The following is a 23,188-nucleotide window of genomic DNA, read 5'->3' as shown; positions in this document are numbered from 1 at the left end:
TGTTGTAGCAGAATAGCTTGAATGGGATATCATCTCTCCTCAGACAGGAGATCAGGCATGCTGGTAGTTTCCCGATGTAGCTTTGTGCAGCTGCAGTGCCTGTCCTGGCTTTAGTACGTTTGCTATGTCATTCGATTGTGCCTGTATTGTAATAGACAGCTGCTGCTCCCTGAATTGTTTCTTTCACCAAAATCTGAAGAAATGAGGCCAATTATTGGTTATAGTCCAGAGACAGATAACACTGGGTCAATGTTTGTACCCCGGGTACCATGGTCTAGTGGATTTCTCACTGGCAAACCTTTTCCTTCTTTCCAGCCAAAGTGGTTTTTGTTGTTTGTTTATTTGTTTGTTTTTCAGGCCCCAGAGACTCCTTTCTGCTACTCTGCAGAAGCTCTGCAGTTCCTTAAAATGAAGTTCTCTTTTCCCTGACTTCAGTGCATTTCCATACCCCAAATATCTGTTGGAACCCTCCCCTCTCCCAAATGTTCCATGTATATTTTATTTTGCAATGGTATCTGTTTCAGTGATTACAAAGCAAATGGATTGTTGTGTCTGGTGAACAGGTATGCAGACTGTGGCTCCCTTCATTAAACTTTTTTCTTAGAAGGTCATAATCTGAAAACACCTGAATCTGGAAATAGATATTTCTGTATCATTAGAGCTGGTCAAAAGTTAGTCTGAATGCATCCACTTCCTACCTAAAAGTGATCTAAAAACAAATCCAGCCAACCAAACCCTAAAGATACAATGGCCATGCAGCCACTTCAGAGCATCGTTGATCAAGTAGATGATGAATGCTTTCCTGCCAGCCACTGTTCCAAAATAGCTCAGTTTGTTTCTGTATGAGTTCATGGACAGCAGCATTTAGCATGCAAGCTCTTTATATTTCCTCTGCTAAAGGATCTGCATGCTTATAGAGAGAATCCAAACCAGTTGCCCGTTGCCTGTGTGTTAGTGAGAAGCTTGAAGAGTCACCTGTCTGAGAGAGGTGAGTGGTGTGGGAAGAAAGGCAGAGCTGCTGCCCTGGGAGTTTGTATGCAGCCCCAGCACTGAGGAGGTAACATTCCCTCTAGGATATTAAGGTATGAAGCTAGATCATCTAACAAAAACTGCCTCTTGTTGGAGCACGTTGGAGCTGCTCAGGACCCAGCAGATACTGGGCTGAAGAAACTGCCATGAGCCTTGACATGTGCAGGAGAGCTTGGTTTCTGAGGCGTTTTGTTTCATGCAGTAATTCAGTGCTTGGATGTCCCTGTTGTTTTGTATTCCTAAGGCCTCTGTTGTGTAACTGATTTCAAGGTCACTTACTAGAAAAGTATGTTGAAACCTGCAGAGGAGAAACAGTAGTAGATGTTATAAAATATCCTACTCTCTGGATTGTATAGGGAACAGCAGTGATACAGCTGTTGTCAGACTATGGGAGACTGAACTGGAGCAGGAGCACACACTGTCAATGTGTAACACCTTGGTACTAGGAAGGTGAAGGGGTGAAGCAGGGGGATTGTAGAGGAGGGTAATTTTCCCTTTTCTCTGTGTAAATTCTTTTTTGTTTTGATGCTTGTATTCCTGTGTAACTTGTTCTTGTTTGGCATCTGGCTGACCTTCAGGGCAATCTCTTCTCACAGATGCATTTCTTTGTACTGGTTACTGTGTATTTGACCAACAGTTTAGGACACTTAAGTGTGGCTTCCTTGCATTGTCCTCAAAAACTCACAAGGTATTTTTGTCTGTCACAGTGTTGGTCTCATAATGTTTAGCATCAGTAAAACCACTCGGACATATCTCCCAGGGGAGTGCTGGCCAAACCTTGTTACTGCAGAGCAAAACATCAGTCAAATCTTTTGTTATTGGTTTCATAGTCAGCTGGAATTCAGTGGGGCAAGTTGGCTTGCTCGGGCTGGAGGGTTTGCAGAGGTGTGCAAAGTATTAGCTGGGTCTTCCTGTCAGCATTAATCCTAGTGGGGTTTGGAAGATGGGAGGGAGTTGCTTCCTGGAGCCATTTGTTTCATAGATATATTTGATCCTGTTCAAGACTTTCGTCACCAAAGTGGTTGTCTTAAAGCAATATTATGGATATGCACTTAAAAGTAGCAGCACAATACTGCTGCTGTTTCTTCTGATGGAGGGACAGAGAAGTGAGACACAAATCATAGTTCCTATATACTAGTCAGTGCAGAGTTACTGCAGCAACAGGATAAAAGAGCTAATGCAGGCAGGTTAGAAGCCAAAGTATTAAATCAAGCTAATATTAAGTACTCTCTGCCTTTCATTTAACTGGGATATTCTGTCGTTCACCTCACACTCTGCAGAATCCTAGAGGAGAGAATAACAACTAGTTTTGGCAATGTTTTGGGAAAAAAGAAAATTTCTCTGCCTTGATATCATTTAGCTTCTCTGTTGGAACAAAAAGGTACTTTGTGTATAGATACTGATTTTGGTAAGAGAATGCTGGCTGCAAAAGGTGGATTGCTCTCCTGATAGCTCAGTCTCGATCAGGCGTGTTAGCAGGACAACTTTGTTGTGACTGCAGCGTGGCACTTCAGCTGTCCTTCACATGATCTCAGGCATCTTTAGCTGCTGTATTTTTAGAGTTGTTGTGCAAAGAAGAGTAGCAAAGGACTTAATATTGATGTGCGAAAAGGATTCTTTCTCAAATATGGAAATGTTCTACCTATTTAGGGTGATGGGTTTGGGCTGTTACCATAGTTATATCACCAGGGCTATGCACAGATATGTGCCTCTTTGCCCTGACCTTATTTCATCTCCAGATGTTGTTTAGCTGTCTGAAATAGCAACTGCACTCTTAGTAGTTTTCTTGGTCTGGGTTTTGCTAGGTTTAATGGCAGTTTATTAGAAAGCCTGTCTCCGGCTGGGTCAAGTGCATACTTAGTGGAGAAAGAAACACTTGTGTTGAGATCCACTGGCTTTATCTTCAAATGGGAGCCATAGGGGCTTCAGGTTGGCCATCATGGTCTTTAAGTGGTGAGGAGCAGCTTACAGCTCAATACTCCTGGTGAGGCTGTTGAAGTGAGGCCTTTGGAGGGTGGCCAGAACTCCAGCTACTAGTCTGCTTGCACTTTCCTCCTGATACTACAGCAATACGATAATCTGAAATAACTTCTATTCCATTCAGAGGTCTAAGAGCAGGAGATATGGAATGTGTCCTTAAGTGCCTGAGCTATTTTAAGAGCAAGTATTATTCACAGCACCAGGGTCCATGAATATGTACAGGGGCAACCAGCCTTTGAACTGCTGTAGTAACAGAGAATGCAGCCACCCCTCAGCATGCCCATGACACTGTGCGTGTGCTGGCAGCGCAGCTCATCTTGATCACTAGCACATTAATATTTTCTTTTGTGGGAGATAAAAATATAAATACTTATGAGGATTATGTGCTGTATAGAATGGTTGTGTCTTACAGAAGATGGGAAGATAGCAGTTCATAGTGGGCAAGCTTGTCTGTGGAATGATAGCAAAATAAGTCTTATGACCAAAATGGTGTAGCTGTCCGAGCGCAGTGGGAAGAGAGCGTGGCTTCTCCTGTCACAGCTGTAGTTGAATCTGGGGCTACTTGTGCAGCTTGTGCTAGTGTTGCTTCAATTATCTATTTACAATAGCATCCCAAAGTGCGAGGTATTTTTCAGAAATCTAAGGAAAACATTCCACCCTGCAAAGATTTTTGCAATATAATAGAGATGGAGAAGTTAGGGAAGGAGGAGCAACATGCGTTTATGCAAGCTGGATTTTTTTCTAGAATTTGATAAAGAAGCTTTGGAGAAAAGGTTTGTCAGAGAGATGGGAGTTAATTAAAACAAGTAAGACTTCATAACCAGGGCAGAATTGGTTTAGAAATTGATAAATCAAGGCAAAGTGAGTAGCCAGTAATTGTTGTTCTTACCCTTTATAGTCCCTAGGGCAACTAGAACTGTTTGACATATCACACTTTTAAGGCATAGGACTATTCAATATTTTTAAATAGCTTCTTCATACAGGCAATATGTCTGACTTGAGGTTTTTTTATCTCTGGGTCAAGTCTGTAACCAGCAGAAATCAGTGGAGCTGTGCTTGCTTTTCCTAGCTAAAGATTGGGTTTCTGCTGTTCAAATTATTAGCAGTCCCTTCCCAGTACTCTTTAAAAACAAGTTTTTATTTCTACTTCATGTGTGAAATAAAAGTTATATTAAGACATGCTTAGCTTGATGACTGACATGAGCGGATGCCAGTTCTGTTCATAACTATTTTGCTTCAACTTCAACCCTTGTGTTGGTTTCCCTTTTCTCAGACGTGAAGGGCATCTGTTTTGTTGGCCTCTTGCTGTCACAGAATTAATTAATTCAGAAAGAGTTAAAGTTGATCCTAGCCAGAAGCTCAAAGTTGCTTTCTTTTGACTTCCAGGCATATGAGAAGCGCTTTCCTACATGTCCAGAGATCCCAGTCTTCCTGGGGAGTGAAATCCTGCATGAATCTAGGAGTGATGATGGAGCTATACATATCATTGAACGGAGCTGCAAACTGAATGTGGATGCTCCTAGGCTGCTAAAGAAGGCAAGTGGGACCTAGAAGGCAAAAAGTCCCGGGTTTTGTTAGCTGGCTTAGATCAGTAAATGTCCCTAAAGTTATTTGCGCTCTTCCCCTCCGCACCACTCCTTTTGATTCTTTGTCCTTTTCAGATTGCAGGGGTAGAGTATGTTTTCTTCATCCAGAAAAACACAGTGAACTGGAAGGAGCGAACTCTCCGCATTGAAGCCCACAATGAGACTTTTGCAAACCGTGTTGTCGTCCTTGAAACATGCAGCTACTCGGTAACTGCCTTGTTTCTACTTCTCTGTGAAGAAGCTGCTGAAAGTCACACGCTGACATACTGGGTGAAGTCACTTGAATGAATTTGAGCAGTGGATTGCTGTGTAACATGATTAGATACTCTAGGACTGGAAGGCCGTTGGCTCGTAGAGTGCAGGCTTTTTCCAGTGCTTTCATAGGGCTCAAACTTTTTTAGGTTGATTGAGATTCTCTAATTGGAGTGAATAGGAAACATGGTTGGTGCTCCAGAACTAACAGTGTTAGTTTCAACTAACTAACTCTTTTGAGTTGAAATTCAAGTTAATAAAAGCATCTGAAGCTTGGGCATGTATTTAAATCTGGATATTTACAGGAGAACCCTTAATAATTATGATGATGAGGGCCAGAGGGAAGTCTGGCAATTGATTTTGCCCACAAATAAGTGACGTTTTAGCATCTTGTCATGATCCTTATGCTCTAAATATTTGGAGAAAGGTCTTGAGCCTTTTTTTGTGGCCTGGGTTGTCTCACTTTGTGGCTGTATCTTCAGCAACAACGTCCCATTTTGTTGTAATTGTGTTATTGTGGCTCAGTCACCAGTAAACAGCTTCATCTGTTTCTGGAAGCAATCAGATACTACTTTTTGTTCCCTAAACAAAAGTCCAGATCCTGTTACTTACCTGCCCTTTTGGCAACTGGACAACAGCTCAGCTTCCTGGGAGTAAGCAAACTGGAAGTAGCTTCTGTTTCAAGCAAGAGACAGTTGAAAACCTATTAAGGTTCTGGATTGTGAGGGGGTTTCCTGAGCCAGATATGACTTGATGGCTATGCAGGGCCTCCCAAAAACTACAGTAAATCAAATTCCATCGTTGTGAAAGGTGCTGACAAATCTGACATGTTCCCAGGTCAACTCTGGGATTGTTCAGACATTGTTGCAATTGCTGGTTTTGGCCATGTTGCTTACAGCTCTCATCCTTCAGAAGGAAATGTTAGCAGCTGGGTTTGAGGGGAGCGCTCTTCCTGGAACAGGGAGCTAGCTGTCTGCATCCTCAAGATCGGTCCCTGCTCTATTTTTACCAGTTCCCTTTTCCCTGCCAGAGTGTACCGGAAAGAGGTTTATTCTCATCTTTGCCTTCCTGCAGTGTTCTCTGAAACAACTTGGAGAAATATGATCCTGCTCTTGCAGTTACTTAATATCTCCCCAGGGGGAATTTGTGTCCTTTATAGAGCTCATATCTTTGTGTGTGGGCTGGAATTTTTTCTTTCATGTCAGTTTGTGAATAGCAGCACCTACTGAGAAAAGGCAGAGCCTTCTCAGAAAAGGGTTAAGTTTAAAAGAAGAGGTAGGTTTTTACCATATATAGAGTAATTGAGGGGCAATGGCTAGAAAGGGAAGGTGCATATTGAACTGTCAGTGAGAGGAGTCTCTGCTTTGCCATGTCTCCTCTGTTTTGGGTGAAAGACTGGCATTCAGTTGCTGAGTTTCCGATCCAAAACAAGAAAAAAACCCACTTTTCTGTTCTTCTGTTGAAGATGTAGGTGTTTTAATTGCAGGTTCTGAGAGGCCATCTCTGCCTTTCTGTAAGGAGATCCTAATATAGTTTCAAGCAGGCAGTCTCACTATTATTTTAGTGCAACTTCTGCTATGAATACTACTGTTCAGTTGTGCTGGGCAGAGGTGGGTTTTAATCTGGATTTCCTTGTGTCTGTGAAGAATACTGAGTTAACCACAAATTGTCTGTATGTCCAGTTCATTATGTGCTTCTATTACTCTGGCAGAATTAACCTGACTGTTAAATGCGGGTCTGTAAGTGCCTCATAGGAAGAGCCTCTTCTGCACCCTCACTCTGTAGGTCTGGAGATTAAATAGCCAGTTTTGTACCAGGGCAAGATAGTTGTGAGCTATCTGCTGCCATCCAACCCTCTGTGTATTTTTTGGCTTAGGTTCACCCTGAGAATGAAGAGTGGACTTGCTTTGAACAGTCTGCATCTCTTGACATCAAGTCATTTTTTGGCTTTGAAAGCACAGTGGAAAAAATTGCCATGAAGCAGTACACTTCAAACATCAAGCGGGTAAGATGGGCTTCCCTTTGTGCCACAAAAACCAAATCAAATGCCTGCTCTTGGTGTGGCTCTATTTTCTTTTCTGTAAAATAGACACACTACAGTTTTATATCCTTGCTTATGTCTTTGAATCAGAAGAGCAAATGAAGAAAAATCCAGTGTGCAGTGAGCACGCTTGCTGGAATATGTCTGTGCAGGGGAGGGAGCAGGCTGTGCCAGAGGAGGCTTGCAGTGGGTGCTGTGGGTGCCAGGCTCCTCAGACACTGAGGACACTGTTCTCATGCAGGAAGAGAAACTTCTGGGTAAAAATCACCACAGTGTCTCTCCAGGAGCTTAGGCAGAGGCACTTCCTCTTGGTGGCCTTTTCTTCTGGGCTGCAGAGGAACAGGACAGCCAGCTGATGGTTTGGGAGCAGGAAAATGGGATAAAAGTGTTATAAAGGTAGCTGCATCCATAGCATTGGAATTTGTTTAGCCAATGTTATAATTCACCATTTGTGTGGTGCTTTCATACTGAAATCTTCCAATGGGGTCACACAGATGGAAGACGACGTCGATTTCCTTTGTCTTTATTTTAAACAGCATTAGTCATCTATCCTGAGGAAAACTCTTGTGCGACTTGCTGATTCTGGGGAGATGGGATTGTTTTTTTCCCTAATGAGAGTTTTCCCCTTCAGGGCAAGGAAGTGATTGAACACTATCTGAAAGAGTTGATCTCTCAAGGGATCACCTTCATCCCCCGCTGGACACCTCCCTCAGCGTGCAGACAGAAGGACGAGCAAGTCCCGGCTGTTGGACATGGTGCTGATGACGTACGGCTTGAGTCTGGGGCTCGAGGAACTACCAAAGAGCAGACTGGCAGCTCCTGCCCGCTGGCAGAGGCTGTCAGCCCCGATGGTATGCACTGGCCTGGCAGGAGAAGCTGCTGGAGGTCTAAATGCTTTGAGTAGCACTGACTAATGAGTTTATTCTTCTTTTTTTTTTTTTGGCATGAGTATTTTTTTCTTCTGGACTGTGGGTGGGGAGGAGGGAAAGTTATTTTCTTTCTTCAAGACAAACACAACCATAAACAATGGAACTTTTTCTGAAAAGACAAATTATGCAGGTGGTATGTTTTTGTTTGAGCTTAAAAAAACTCCAACCAAACAAAAAGAACCACAAAACACCTTGTTTTTTATCTGATGCTTAAGGTATTTTATACTTTATATTGGAGAAGCTTAAATGTATCTTGAGTATGCTATAACTGAATTATAATTAAATACTTTGGCTATTTCAAAATTCAAGTTCTTGGGGATTGGTTTGAGTGGTTTATACCCCTATATCAAGCAGAGACAAGCTTTCAGGATATTGTCTAATGCATTTCTCATGCAAATGCCTGAATTGGACTTTATCTTTCCATGTGGTGATCTGATGATATTTTCTAGACTAAATATAATTATTTTCTGAGAAAAACAAATAGGAGGGGCCTTTTAATTTAGAGTAGTGACATTAGAAATAGGAGTTGTCATTCCTCAGAAGGAAAGACAGCACTTGTTTTGCTCTCTGTAACTAGAGAAAAAGCTTGGAATTTGGAACTATCAATGGCTCTGGTCTCACCAGACCTTCTCTGGTAGCTTCTCTTTATTGGACTCTATCTGAAAAAAGGATTGAAATCCACAGAGTAGCTGACTACGAAAAATATTTGTGCTTTGAGATTAGAGTGGCAGATCCCATCTCATGACAGAGGAGACGAGCTCTTTTTCTGCTTATATTCATGTTTAGGAAGCAATTAGCATCCCTGGGACTGCTCTCCAGCTTGCTTGCTCTGTGGATTTGATGGGGGTGTAGTACTTATCAAATATAATTTCTGTATTATCAGTCAGCAGCAGTGTATCTTGTGGGTGTCCAGGCCTTGTTCTGTAGTTATTGGTATCTGCTGAAAAAAATACCCTGCCTGATGAAGAGCTGGCTCAGAGGTTGTTCTCCCAGCCCTGCTCCCCCTGTGCCTGCATGTGCGCAGCACAGCGACAGGCCGGTGTTGGGCATCGTGTGCTCCTCGCTGGCATCTGCACATACAGGCCTGGGCTGGCACATCTGCTTCTCTCACTGGCAGAGTCGCACCCCTTGTCCTTTGTCTCTGATCTGGAGGGACCTTGAGCTGCTGGTATGCACAGGACTTCTCTTTGCTGTCAGAAATGGTAGCATTATTCTCCTTTTCCCTCTGGTGTCCGTAAGCAGAATAACAGTTTTCAGCTATCTGCTTTTTAGCCTCTTGTTATTGGAATTGTGTGTATGATCTTTAGAACACCAGGGGATTTAAGTGCCCATTTTCTTGGAGTAGTTAATGAAGATGAGTTGTGGTGTGTGGATTTTTGGTTTGGTTTTTTTTTTTTTTAGTTTGTGTGGTATGTGGAGATTTTTAAAGCTCCTGCTGGATCATTTCAGCTTTGAATGAAATATTAGTTTTCTAAGAGACAGGTGGAGTGGTCTAGCTTTGATACCTTATGTGCTGTCTGTGTCATCACGCCCTAATCACTGTGAGAATATCATTCACTTTCCTCAGGCAGCTGAAATGAGGGCTTCTGTGCTCTTTCTGTGTCAATCATAAGTAACCTGATATGTAGAAATAACTGCATCTCCTTTTTGGCTATGTCAAGTCTCCTCTGAACTGTTCTTTTTCTTTTTTTCCCCTTTTCCTCCAGCCGACAAATTGGATGCTGATTATATTGAGCGATATTTGGGCCAGCTGACTCCCATGCAAGAGAGTTGCTTGATCCGCCTTCGCCAGTGGCTTCAAGAAACGCACAAGGGCAAGGTGGGTAGGCAAGGCAGAGAGCACCCCATTGCAAGCCTGAATGTAGCTGTTCCCATAGCTTGTGTGTCTTCAAGCCCATAATGAAACTCAGGGTTGTGGACAGTTTGTGTGTTGAGGCTCAGCTGTTTTGGCAAGGTTAGGTAAAAGGCCAGGCATGGAGGATGGTCTGTGTGACCTCACAGCAGGATCCAACAGTGCCACAGCCTGCACCTGCATTGCCCAGTTCAGTCCTGTCAGTACTGAAAAGGCCACTCTGTGGTCCCTGAGCATAGATCTTTCATTGTGAACTTAGACTAGGCACAGAGTAGGGCTTGGTGGCCTGGACTGGGCTGTCTGGACGGTTTGTGTTTCCCAGCACCTGCAAGGTGGGGTGTCAGAGGCGCTTGGCTGTGCCGATGCTGTGTCCCCTCTCTCTGGTCAGATGCTGCTCAGCAGGGAGGTGGTTGGTAGCACTGAGGTCTCAGCTGCTGTGTGTCAGCAGCGTGCTGTGCATGTCACATCAAGCAAGTTGTGTAAGCTTGCACAGCTAAGGGCTAGACTCTTTGGAGGAAAAATTCATTATTTTCTTGCTTTAGTCTCCTTTATCAAAATGTACTATTTCAAAACCACACCTGATTCAGGAAGTACAATCTCACCGTATAGAGGAGTTGAGGTGCTAGACTAGGGCAATTACAGGTGGAGTTGGCCAGCTAGTGTAGATAGAAACATTTTTCCCTGAAAAGCAGCATGGGTATGGTGAGCTAGATGTACCTCTGCTGCAGTGTTCAGCAGCTGCTTAGACTCCTCTGGTTGAAGGGAAATCTATGTATCAGGCCAAGAGGGTAAATGGTATGTGGCTGAGAAAGTTAAAAAGACCCAGGGTAGCTTGAATTCCTCCAGAGGGATCTAACTTCAGATTTCCTGAGAGATATTAGGTGGGAAGGAAGGACCAAGGGTATAACCACAGGGTAATTGTGTGGGCTGGGTAGATAAAGACTGCTTGAGAAAATGGGAAAACAGGAGAATTATGGTTGAAGCAAGTGATGTCCATTGAAACAGAGTACAGCTAGATAAGGTTTCTATAGTAATAGCTTCCTGGCTTAGCAGCTGACTGCAGTCAGTCATACAGAATGGGTCAGGTGGTGCTCTGCATTCATTTAGAAGATTTTAATTCTTTTCTTTTAACTGGCCTTCGAAAAAGAGGCTGTTATTCATAAGGACTTTGCTAGTATTTTCTGGATGTCTTGTCTGAGTACAAGGAGTTTAAACATAGTTTTTGCAAGAAAAAACAGGGGTTTAAAAACTGTGTCACCCATATATAAATAAAATGTAACAAAGATTTAGTGCTATAGTTCTTTTGTTAGTGAATGCCTGAAAAAGTCCCTTCTATGTCAGTGTGCACGTGGGGGTTTTTTGGTACCTGTGAATATGGCTGGAGAAACAGTTACCAGAAAACTGCAGGCTGAAGAGAAAAATAGTATGTGTTTAGTTAGTGTGTGAAAGTTTCCCAGCAGCTGATAAGCTCCACTGTTGAATCTGCAAGAGCTGATAAATTCAGAACACCAAACATCTGCTAAATCTGTCCAAGGCCACTGTTATGCGGTAGCATCAACAGGTTGTATAACTTGGACCATGTCAAAGAGCACTGTGGCTGCTAGATGCAGTGGAGACTACAGGAATATATATATCCTGGTGGAACAAAGGACCCCTTGAAGGACTGGCTGGACACCTACCTGCAAGCCACTCATGTCACTGATGCTCTGCCTCCAAGTAAACAGCTGGGGCTGGCCTGCCAGCTAACCAGATAACTGTATGTGTGAGTGAACTGTGTGAACCTGCTAATAATAACAGCTCAACTAACAAAATGTGCCTTACTAAATATTGATTGTGATCGGTCTCTTGTAATTCAGCCTCCTGTCAGATAAAAAGGACTTTACCACAAGCAGACATAAAAGAGGACAGATCAACGTCCAAATACAGTTTTGCTCTGAAATACAGGACGTGGCTTTTCAGGTCTACCATGTTCTGTCCAGAAAGACAGCGTGGACTTCTGTGTGGTGGGAGATATCTCAGCTATTGGGTAACCAGATGAAAATGAGCTGTAGATGAGAGAAAGGCAGTGAGATCCATGTGTGTTCAGCAAGGGTCTTCGTTTCAGGTGGAAGAAGCACATTCTAAATGTTTAGCTGTTTTGTTACATGTGTTGTGGCTTGCGGGTTTTTTTGTTCCTACGTCCTAGTCAGAGGCTGAGGAATGGAAACTGGAGAAGGTAATAGTGGTAGTACTTGAGCGAAAAGTGAAATAACTGCTTTTTGGGGTGCTTGGAACTCTGAGTTTGTGCAAGTGCTTGCGCTTCATTAGGAAGGATGGTGCTGGCTATTGAAGCTTCATCCTAAACACCCTTACTTACTCACCTGTTTGCTTCTCTTGAATCCCTGTTTGAATAATATAAAATCAGGAACTTGTCCTGCATGACTTCAGTTTTCTCTGGAGAGGCTGTTACCTTGCAGTGACAATCTGTTCTTTTAATTCGGAGCAGAGATGTCCTTATTCCTCTGCCAAAAAAAAAAAATACATGTAGATCTCCTGTTTCTTGGAAACTGTCCCTTTTTTTTGTCTTCATCTATTTCACTATCTGTTCTCTGTTCCTTCCAAAGCAGACATTATTCTTTAGAATCAGATTTATCATTGCTTTAAAAGTCTGAGTAGTTGAAGAAACGAACTTCACATGGTGTTAAAATTGCAGGTACTTAAAGCTAGTAATCAAGGGCTTTGTACTGTGTAGAACAGTATGTTTCACTAGACTGAAATTAAAACCTTGTTTTCTTGCATATTGGAGTTACTGTTTGGTTGGACAAAGATAATTAAAAGACTAATTACACTCAGAGTGGAAGAAGTCCCCTTGGAGCTCCCTGCCTTTGGTCCAAACAGAAGCCCTGGATTTGCCTCTTACCTGTAGCTATGTACAGCATAGTTTTGAAACATGAAAAGAAACAAAACCTTTTAAGAACCTTCCCCTCTCTTGGGTCTTATGGGAGATCCAGGGGCTCTTGCAGATGTTTGTGGTTTTTGTCTGTTGTCTGGTGAATAACAGATTCCTCTGAGCAGCAGAAATGCAAGTGTAAATCATCTGATGAAAATCGTATTGTCTTTGATCTTGCTATGATGCATAAAGTTTTTGTGACATTCTTCTAAATACATCAGAGGTCCTATTTGGGAAGGCTGCCCTTTTCTTCTCTACGACATACAATTGCAGTATTTGTAGCATTAGAATATGCTGAACAGCATTAATCTCCTGTCTCCTCTTCAGGTGCTTTTAGGCTTGGCTTTAGGCTGCTTGAACTCTTTCTTCATGTGGAATCAATTCTTAATATCTCTTGCAGCTTCATACCGGCTTGTGAAACTGAGATTGTTTCCAGCCTGACACTGCTGGCGGCTTTGCTTTCTTCCCTGCTTTCTGTTTTTGTGAGCATGTCAGTGAACAAACAAAAGGGTTTTGACTGCTGAACACACACTTTTTTTGTATTACAGCAGGGCTCAGATTGCTTGCATTGTGCTAAGCACAGGACAGATACTCTGGAGGAGACTATCCCTGCTCGACAAAACTTGAATTTTTAATGAAAACTTGATGTAGCAAATGAGGTTGAACACTTTTGGGGGGAGTTGGGGTCATGGGACTGAGAAGAGAAATCAGCAGCATATGCAGCTGTTACCCAATTGTTTATGCAACTGGACAGGTCTTTAGTCAAATTTGGCACTTGTATGGATTCTATCAGGTTTATTGTTAATTCCTGCTGCTTAGTGTTACTGGCAAATTTTCTTTGTTATTTCAGCTAAAGAGAACATGGGAGATTTGTCAGGAGGTTTGAATAAGCCATTCTACAGGCTTGGTTTGGGGAAGCTTTTTCCCCATGATGCTAGAACTACTGAGTGATAGAGAGAGGGTATGTTGTAGCTTGGGTTGATTTGTTTGTTTTGGCAAGAGTTAGAATGATGTGATGGGGCAGGGAAGCCTGTGGAAGAGCTCAAAACACGGTCAACAGCAAAGCAGGAGAGAGGCCTGGACCAGAGCTGGAATTGGTGCCAGTGGGCAATCATGGGAGGACTGTGCAGTTGTGATTCCTTTCCGAACAGCATGTGCTTAACTTTCCATCCTTTGCTAATGTGCCCTATGGGGAGATGAGCTTGCAGCTCTGTTACTTTGACACACTATTTTGTTTGTCCTTGTGGGGAGCTGGCTGAGGGAAACTTCAGCCAGCCCGGAGTTTGCTGGGGCTTCTGGCAATGGGATCAGTGAGAGGCTTCTCACAGGCTGTGAGCTGGTGACTTCTTTGTGATCCTAGCACCATCTGCTGTGTTCAGCTGGATTAGTTAGGGAGGGAGAAGGAATGGAGATTTTAATAGTTGTCATCTTAGCCTTACGAGATTAAAAAATTCCTGCATGCTCTGTGGGACTCTCTGCAGACTTTATGAACAGTGGTACAGGTAACGTACCAGTCTTGATCCTTGGACTTTCTCTTCTCTCAGATACCCAAGGACGAACATATCCTACGATTTTTGCGGGCTCGTGATTTCAACATCGACAAAGCTCGAGAAATGCTCTGTCAGTCACTGTCATGGCGAAAGCAGTACCAGGTGGATTACATCCTGCAGTCATGGAGGCCCCCAGCCCTCTTAGATGAATACTACACTGGAGGATGGCATTATCAAGACAAAGGTTAGAACATAGCCCTTACAGTGACACTACAGCACAGTTCACATTAAAGAACCTCATGAATAACCTGGGATTTTTGAAAAAAGCTGTGTTGATGCTTTAATCGTTAACAAAGCAGTACAACACCTGTAAATAGCCACTCTGTTTTGCTGTAATCTTATTTTCTCAGCATAGATCAGGCAGACTAGAGCTCATGCAAAGCAGCATCTCTTTGATAAGGTTGCCTTTGGATACAAATTTTTTTATCCTTTTCAAATATTGAATGTAGATTTTATAAAAGGTACTAAAGTGATAGCTTGGAAGACTAGAGGACTTCCCTCTTTAAACCATTATGTTTGTTTTGAAGATGGGCGACCACTCTACATCCTTCGTCTTGGCCAGATGGACACAAAAGGTTTGGTGAAAGCTCTGGGAGAGGAATCGCTGCTGCGACATGTAAGTTGTACTTTCATTTCTCACCTTAGGAGCTCAATTTCCTTTGGGGTGTTCAAAAGCCTTGGTGTACTGCAGCAGGAGCCTACCTGCCTGACACCAGTAATTTCTGTGCTTCGTGGCTGGCAACTCGAAGTTTTCTTAGTGACTTTAGCACAGCAAGCTGCTCTGTCTTCCTGCAGAGAAAAAAGTGAAACTTTTGTAATTATATGAATAGGTCAGAAAGATGTTTTCTGATAATTTGCAGTTTAACTGTAAGCTTTCCATGGCCCTTTCATGCAGCTCCACTGACAACGTTTGATCTTGAGACTGTTACATTTCATCTTAGATTTTCACCATCTGTACCTTGTATGATAAGCACAACTTTTCAGTAAAGAAACCTTTTTTTATTGTAGTCTGTTGCTCTCTGTTTTGCACACTGTAAGTTCTCAAGCTGGTGTACTTCTGGGCTCTGTGTTTTTTGAAATAAGATCTTTGGGCTATCCTGGTTTCTCAGTCATACTCTGGCTAATCCTTCTGTGAACTGTCTTTGATTTCAGGTTCTGTCAATTAATGAGGAAGGACAAAAGAGATGTGAGGAAAATACCAACGTTTTTGGCCGCCCCATCACGTTAGTATAGTTTGTTTTCTTGTATCCTTACGGAGTTTGACCTGACCTGGTAAGAAGAATGCTGCTGTGAAGGTTTTAGATTGTCCTTAGGGTTGAAGAGCAGACAGCAGTGTGTCTCTGTTACAGACCGCTCCTGGGCTTGGGGTACCACATATAGCAGACCTAAATGCAGATACATTCTGCAGCTTCATATGAAAGCAATTGTTGGTCCTTCCTTACATGTTTTTATGTCCAATTTCAGATGAATTTAATCTTTCTGTCTTGGTGATTTTAATCCAAATCCTTGAAACGTTCTTTTTAATTCAGGAAACTGTCTGCCAGATTCCACTTTCATTTAAAATGCATTTTTGGATTATTTTTAGCAATAGGCCTGCACACCTTCACCCTCTTCTGCGCTGACAGCGTATGTTCTTGTCTTCAGGACTGGGTGTCTGTTTTACTTGAAAGCTCAACTGGATTCAGGCTGTCTGCTGCCTGAGTGGAGATCTCATTTTTATTGGAACTGCTGGTCTCATTCGTTTGCTTCACCAGATCCTGTACAGGCTGTGGCATTACTGAAATATTGTGTGGATTGTAAACTGAGCAGCCACTGTGCAGTGAAGTTCTGACAGGTCCCTTTCTATGCGTTTATTTTAGATCCTGGACATGCCTGGTGGACTTGGAAGGGCTAAATATGCGGCATCTCTGGCGGCCTGGAGTTAAGGCACTGCTTCGGATAATTGAGGTTGTAGAGGACAACTACCCTGAAACCCTGGGGAGGCTGTTGATAGTGCGAGCACCCAGGGTTTTCCCTGTTCTCTGGACTCTGGTGGGTGAAATGTGAACTGCTGGATCGCAAGCACTTGTTCATGTACAAATAGCTAAATCATCCAGTCAGTGTAAGTTCTGCTTATTTGAAGAGTTAGGGAGGGAAAAGCTTCCAGGTATATTGTGGCTGAATGCTTGAAGAGACCACAGCGTTCCTACTAGAGCAAGCCATAGTGTGCCTGTAGCTCATTTGAATCTCGTGGCTGTCATCCACCAAGGTTGCACCTAAACTGCAGATCTTCATGCAGCCGTGGTGGCCCAAAATTGGTGGGTTTTCATGTTGATGGGAAAGAAAAATATTTTTTAATATGCTGGAGGACACAGGAGAGTAATAAATATGTTTCTGCCTGGTGCCTGCCAGCTGTTCTGGCAGTCTAAGAACATGCTTGTTAAATTCCTTGGCGGGTTTACATGTGGTGTGGTGACTGCAAATTATTTTATATGAAGTAGAAAATGTTGTGAGATGATATAGTACACTTTCCATTTGTTACCCCCACTTGAGGAAGTGGCTCAGAGTTGGGGAGCTCTGCACTACTGCTGTTATGCATTCCTGCTGATGAGGCCTTCTGGTCTAAAGCCTGAGGTGTCTATGTAAGATGATATAAATTGTATCTCTAACTTCACTCAGTGACACTGTCTTCTGCCCACTTCTTATTTCAGGTCAGTCCCTTTATCAATGAGAACACAAGGCAGAAATTCCTCATTTACAGTGGGAATAACTACCAGGGTCCAGGAGGGCTGGTGGACTATGTGGACAAAGATGTGATCCCAGACTTCCTGGGAGGAGACTGCATGGTAAGTTTTCCTTCCTGTTGTGCGGGTGGAATCAGATGTGTGCAAGCTCCTTTGATTCCCTCCTCAACACCCTGGCCTTCCTCTCCATTCTGAAAGATGATTAAATCTCTGTTCTGGCCTGGACACCACTGCTCTGACCACGATGCACTTAATTTGTGCACAGAGGGTTTCAGCCTGATGTGATGCTGCTGCCCTGGAGAATGGAGTCAGAGGTCAAATCTCTAAATGGAGTTTAGATAAACCATTGTAGTTCAAGCAAACTTGATCCCACTAGGAAATCTTGTATCAGCTGAGGGTGTTATCTGCTGTGTCTGACAGCCAGCAAGTGCTCATGGTACAGATGACTTGATACTTTACTACTAGATGAGTACGAATGCTCACATTTGTTTGTCTGACTTTTCCAGTGTACTGTCCCAGAAGGTGGGCTTGTTCCCAAGTCACTTTATCAAACAGAAGAAGAGCCGGAGAACTCAGATCACATCCGGTTATGGACAGAAACTATCTATCACTCTGCAAGTGTCCTCAAAGGAGCTCCACATGAGGTACAAGCCAGAACTTCATAATGCTGAAGGATGAGCTGAACTGGTATCAGTTGTATGTTCCTTTAGTTAAGGCTGACTAGAAAAACAATGAGCTCCCAAAGTGTGAGCACAAGATAGTTCAGCAGCAGTGTGCCTCAGGAAGGCTAAGGCTAGGTAACAGCTAGAAATGTGGAAGTTCAGAACAACAATTTGAAAAGCAGTGTCTCTTGTATCTACTATGGCCTGACCTTCTGTAAGATGCACTTTCTTCCTCTTTTTGGGGAAATGAAGTTCCCTCCATTTCCATTCTGATAGTACAGCTTCCGTTCTCAGTGGCATAGTCAGCACAGTAATGGTGGTGATATAAGAAGGTGTGTACTGGGAACATCCTGATGGAGGGATCATAAGAAAAGAGAATGTCCAAAGAAGGAAGACTTGAATGTCAAAACAATCCACTAGCTTTGGTGATTTTGAGTAACTGGTTTGGCTTGCTTAGACTCCCACAAAGGCAGCAGTGCCTTTGGGAGTGCAGCGCGACTCAAGGCATTCTGTGCTGTGTCCTGAATTCTTTGCTTTGGTTCAATGAAGGCTTTCCTAGGACTAGTAAATGATTTACAAGTAAATCTGATACAGGGGAGAGATGGGCTAAAAATGCCCAAGATGTACACAGATGTGCTGTGGGAGAAGACTGGCAATGGGAACCAGTCTGTATCCTCCTTAGGAATCAAGACCAACAGCCTAACTGAAGGACTGCAGAGAAAAGCATGATCGCGGAGTTGGGAGGAACATGCTGGCTGCCTCCAGAGGACCTGAATCTTTACAATGTGCTTGTTCTTTTCCCTTCTTAGGTAGTAGTGGAGATTCTGGAAGGGGAATCAGTCATTACCTGGGACTTTGACATCCTAAAGGGAGATGTGGTGTTCAGCCTCTTTCACTCCAAACGAGCTCCTCAAACAAGTCATAAAGAAGCCACGTTAGCAAGTACCTCTTCTGCTGGGGACAATATGCAGCTAATTGATAAGACGTGGGTCCTTGGGGTGGATTACAGCCGTATGGAGTCTCCACTGGTTTGCCGGGAAGGAGAAAGTATCCAGGTCAGATGTGTTTGGGTCCTGATATGGATCTTACAGTCCTAGCAAACTCTAAAATGGCCTGGTGGTGGGGAGGGGGTGGAATTAATGGTGTGGGAAATTACATATTGCTTGGAAATAATTGCTGTGGTCATCATTCTGTGCATTCCGTGTGAAAGTGGCTGCTATTGCAGTCCTAAGTTAGAGTGAGCCGTTGGGAAAGGGATGCCATAATCCTTAGTAAAAAGCTAATTGAAAATAACCATTATTTTTTTTTTTACTAGAATTACAGAAGTGTGGCTTAGACATGTAAAAGAAGTGAATGATGTGTGTTCCCAAAAGCAGTCAGCTCAGTAGTTTCTTTTGACTTGGCAAAGTCATTCATCTAGTTCTTAAGACACCTGGTAGTCACTTGATGGCACTTTGTCTTCCAGGGATCTCATGTGACTCGCTGGCCTGGCTTTTACATTCTCCAGTGGAAAATGCACGGCCCTGTGCCGTGTTCTGGCACCAGCCTCCCTCGGGTGGATGATGTTCTTGCCTCTCTGCAAGTTTCCAGTCACAAGTGCAAGCTCATCTACTACTATGAGGTTCTTGCATCCAAGGACTTCAGGTAGGAGATTTACGGGAGGAGAGTTACTAGAGAACTTGCAATAGAGAAGCTGAATGAGAGGGACCGAGTGAGAGTTAAACATCTGGATACCAATGAACCCCACAGGGTGTGCGTTTCAGTGATGATGAGTTAGACTGGCAAAAAACTTAGTGGCTTTTTTGTGCAAGGAATCCCCTTTAGTCCTGTACATAATAAGGGACCCCTTGGCTGTATGTTCACCAGTGCAATTTGTGCTTCAGTTCTTGCTTACAGCTACCTGCCGAGTGGGAGGTTTTTCACGGAGGAGTTTTTTGATCTTAGGAACGTTTTAGAAGTTACTTTTGTAGTAACTTAACAAGTATCAACTGGGCTATTTTATACATATTTCATTTGGCACTTGAGAAGGATATCAGTTGTGACTTGGAGAGTGCTTTCTGAATAAGTGAATCCATCCACGCTGGCCAGATTTGCCTAGCCTTTGATGCAAAAATTACTTTTTAAACCACAGAGTAATTTGAATTCTTTGCAAGTACTTGACCTTTCACTAGGAGTTGGAGGAAGTGTTAAGTAAACCAGACTTGCAGGTGGGCAGATAGCAACCTTGAGAATGTGACCTGGCTGGATCCTGTGGAGTCAGAGCAGCAGCAAATCCCTCACTCCAGCCATTCAAACCTCTTCCTTGTTGTTCTACCTGCATAAGATGTGTCAGGAACAGTAGGCAGTCACAGCTACAGTGAGCCCAGTCTGCTTTGGTAGGAGGACCTGAAGCCCATGGCTGGACATGCTGAAGCTGGGACCCTCATGCTTAGCAGGCTGGAGCTCCCAGGTTGGTGGTGGCAGCTGCATTCGCTGAGCTGTGCTGCATTTGGAGCGCTCTTGGGTTTTCTGTTCTGCTCAGGGGCTGTGACTGCAGCCCCGCAGAGGCTCCAGCTGTGTCCTGCTCCCAGAATAACTGCAAGAGACAAGGTATCTTATCTGTAGCTAAGGAAAAAATGTCGGTGATAAATTTTTTCATCATGACACAAAGGAACTCTGAGATTCTTAGAGGCAAACCTGAAACCAATGGGACAAAAAATAAAATACTTTTGCAAGCATTATAGAGTGTAAGTTGATCTCCTGTCAGATATACAGTTTATCCTTTAATAGCTGCCTTCCTAACAAATACATCTGTTTTGTCTTATCCCAGGGGATCCGTCTCAAGCCTGGAATCTTGCAACAGCGGCTTTTCCCAGCTGAGTGGAGCCACAACATCTTCCAGCCAGTCCCAGAGCAGCTCCCATCTTTCTAGATAGCAGGACCAAGGCTACAGCAGCAAGGAAAAATCACTCAGGGCTTCCTGGCCGCCCCAGAGCTGCTCTGTGCACCAAACCAAAGAGCCTCCAGGGGCTGAGCCTTGGGGCAGTCATTCGTGTGACCACTCGCAGAAGCCATTTGGACACAGAGAGGCTTCAGGGGGCTATTTGGAACATAAAAACTTAGAATTCAAATGGCAGATTTAGAAATTTTATATCAGATGCCTACTTCTCAGTAGTCTTTTTCACAAATTGTGTTTTTTGGATGAATGTCAGTTTGCATGAATCTGTGTATTACTCAACTTTGAAGGGCTCTTTCCAATCAGTCCTTTTCCTATGTGTGGTAGAGGAGACTGATGTTGCCTTATCTGTTTGATCTGTAGGACTAGATTATTCATGTGTAGCAAAACTAGTCTAGTTTTCTGGGTGCCCAGGGTACCAATTACACATCAGAAAGTAAAATGGGCACTTCAGGTGCAGGGACTTGGCACAAACTGTAAGTACTGTAATACAGATTGGATGTTTCAGAAGTCAGTTCCAGGTCAAACCTAAAACCTCTTCCGATCTGACAGGATGCTATTGGGAAATGTGTTGGATTTTTTTAACCCATTAAGATACAAAAATCAAAATGGCTTTCCAGAAAGTACAGGCAGAGAACCAGCTGCCCATAAGCAGCATCTTTCTTAAAGACAGACTATTTTTCCTTTTTCCTCAGGTTTACAAGCAATAATGAGTAGATCTGACCCATCCTGTCGAAGTGGATGGGAACTGAATTGAATTATAAAGGGCTAAGAAAAGCAATATTTTATTTCCTGAAGGCACAAAATTTTATGACAGTATTATAGAACTTACTTCTTTAAAACATAAGCTAACTTGAAGAGAAAACTTTAAAAAAAGGCATGTATGTATTTAAGCACTTACTGAAATGTATTTATTCAAATACTAGCTTATTTTAAATTAATTTTTAACTTATTTATAATTTCAGAAATGGCTATTTATTAAATCCAGTCAGCTTTTTTAATGGGACAAACTTTGTTTTAGAAAGGAATAACTGATTGTCTTCAATCCCGAGAAATCTCTCTACTTGGTTTCTAATCTTCTGTGATAGCTGGATGTTCTTGTATAAAGGGCTGTATTGTACATAGCACTTGGGGTAAGGGCTGTGTCTCCTCTTCTCCTACACGGTAAGGTGAGTCCCATGCTTTTTGTACTCTAGAGGGATTTTTCTTAAGTTTAAAATGCAAGAATTGATTTCAGGAGTTGCAAGAAGATAGTATTTTGGTGTGTCAAAGATGCACTATGTTTTTCCATAATCCGCACTGATTGTTCCACAGGGCAGATGTATAGCAAAGGTGGTTGTGATCTGCTGATTGGGTTGGGTAGCAAAGTTATACGTGTTCCTGTCTGGGTGACAAAAAAATGAGAATTGCTGTAACAGATTCAGCTGCTGTTAGGCAGGATTTGCAGCTAGCACATGTGCAGGACTTGTGATGTGGACAGATACCTGCTTTTGGATCCAGCTGTGCTGTGTGAAGACTCTTCTCCACCAGCACGAGGTCACCCTTGCACAGATCTGCTGCCTACCGGAGGATGGTGAGGGCAAGTTTTGCGTGTTTAACTCTTGCTGGTGAGGCACCTGGAGCTTGGCACCCCTGGCAGGTCTCAGACTGAGCCAGGAAGGGCTGGGGCTGCTCCTGCTCCTGGCTCCAGGGCTTCCACAGCCCTGGTTCTTCCTCTTGTTCCTCGGTGCTGCGGCTCCTCTGCCCCACAAGACGTTGCTGCACATGTCTGTTTGGGAAGCAGCTTGTGATCTCTCCCTTGTCAATTTTAAGCAAAGTTGCTGGGTTTATTCTACCTACCAATTTACTTAGCCACCAAGTAAAATAATCCAATATGGATTCTTCTTTCCCTGAATGTTAATGTAACAGGAGAAAGGGAGCAGCAGCCTGAATGTTGTGGCTGATGCTGTGCTTTTTAAACCTGACTTTGTGAAATGCAGATACAAGAGAAGCAGAATTCTAAACCACCTTCTTCCCCTGCTAAAATGACATCAGTGTGCTTTAAAAAATAAAACACGCTGTTTTCTTTGCAGCAACCTCTTGGGAATTTTGGGTTCTGGCCCCCTGGGAGCCACTCATCTCTCAGAAATCTTGTAAGCCAGAACCTTGAGAAACAGACTCCAGTTTGGGATGCTGAGCTGGAGATGCAGCACCCTGGCAGGTCAGTGAGCCTGGGCTGTGTTCGGGGAACTGGCTCCTCAGTAAATCGGGGCTTCCCCCTGTTTCAAATATTCTGTATGCAAAACATGATACCTACCTCAAAGAGCTGTTGCCATGTTTGGTATGAGATCGAGAGAGAGAGGACGCTGTGCTGGAGGTACGAAGGGTTGTGCCATTGTTTACAATGAATTGTGGCCATATGTGAAACCTTTATTCTTAGCAATTCTACAGGTTTGCCCCATCTGACCATTTACTGGCTTCTGTCCCAGCAGGACTGGGAAAAGCGAACAGGGAGCACGTCACCAGTGGGCACACATTGAAGAGGGATGTCAGGCTGGACTCGGGGCAAAGCTGGAATGCAGTAAGAGAGTCATTTTGGCAACGTTTTGCCATCTTTCAGGTTTGAAAAGGGCTTTTTTAAGTCTGGTAGGTGGAACAGCTTCACCTTGGGGGGGAACCAAGGGACCCTCTGGCCCTAATCCTGTCATGTTAAATCTGTAACACTTACTGCAACTTGGAAT

General features: G+C 43.3%; 1 protein-coding gene across 1 annotated transcript in view; it reads left to right on the top strand.

Annotated features, from left to right (window-relative positions):
• Positions 1-20,654, top strand: part of SEC14L5 (SEC14 like lipid binding 5) — a 31,123-nt gene extending 10,469 nt beyond the window's left edge. Inside the window, exons 3-16 of the mRNA XM_080353704.1 lie at positions 4,396-4,545; positions 4,671-4,802; positions 6,724-6,852; positions 7,520-7,739; positions 9,524-9,636; positions 14,143-14,332; positions 14,676-14,764; positions 15,301-15,371; positions 16,008-16,179; positions 16,839-16,973; positions 17,378-17,515; positions 18,343-18,588; positions 18,999-19,177; positions 20,343-20,654. Of these exons, the coding sequence (XP_080209830.1) occupies positions 4,396-4,545; positions 4,671-4,802; positions 6,724-6,852; positions 7,520-7,739; positions 9,524-9,636; positions 14,143-14,332; positions 14,676-14,764; positions 15,301-15,371; positions 16,008-16,179; positions 16,839-16,973; positions 17,378-17,515; positions 18,343-18,588; positions 18,999-19,177; positions 20,343-20,448 (2,070 nt within the window). The 3' untranslated portion in view covers positions 20,449-20,654. The remainder of the gene's footprint in view (positions 1-4,395; positions 4,546-4,670; positions 4,803-6,723; positions 6,853-7,519; positions 7,740-9,523; positions 9,637-14,142; positions 14,333-14,675; positions 14,765-15,300; positions 15,372-16,007; positions 16,180-16,838; positions 16,974-17,377; positions 17,516-18,342; positions 18,589-18,998; positions 19,178-20,342) is intronic.
• The last annotated feature ends 2,534 nt before the right edge of the window (positions 20,655-23,188 follow it).

The sequence above is a fragment of the Nesoenas mayeri genome, assembly GCF_963082525.1.
Source record: "Nesoenas mayeri genome assembly, chromosome: 15".
Taxonomy (NCBI): Eukaryota; Metazoa; Chordata; class Aves; order Columbiformes; family Columbidae; genus Nesoenas; species Nesoenas mayeri.
The sequence above is the reverse complement of the archived record's forward strand: the minus strand, read 5'-3'. Positions and strand labels throughout refer to the sequence as shown.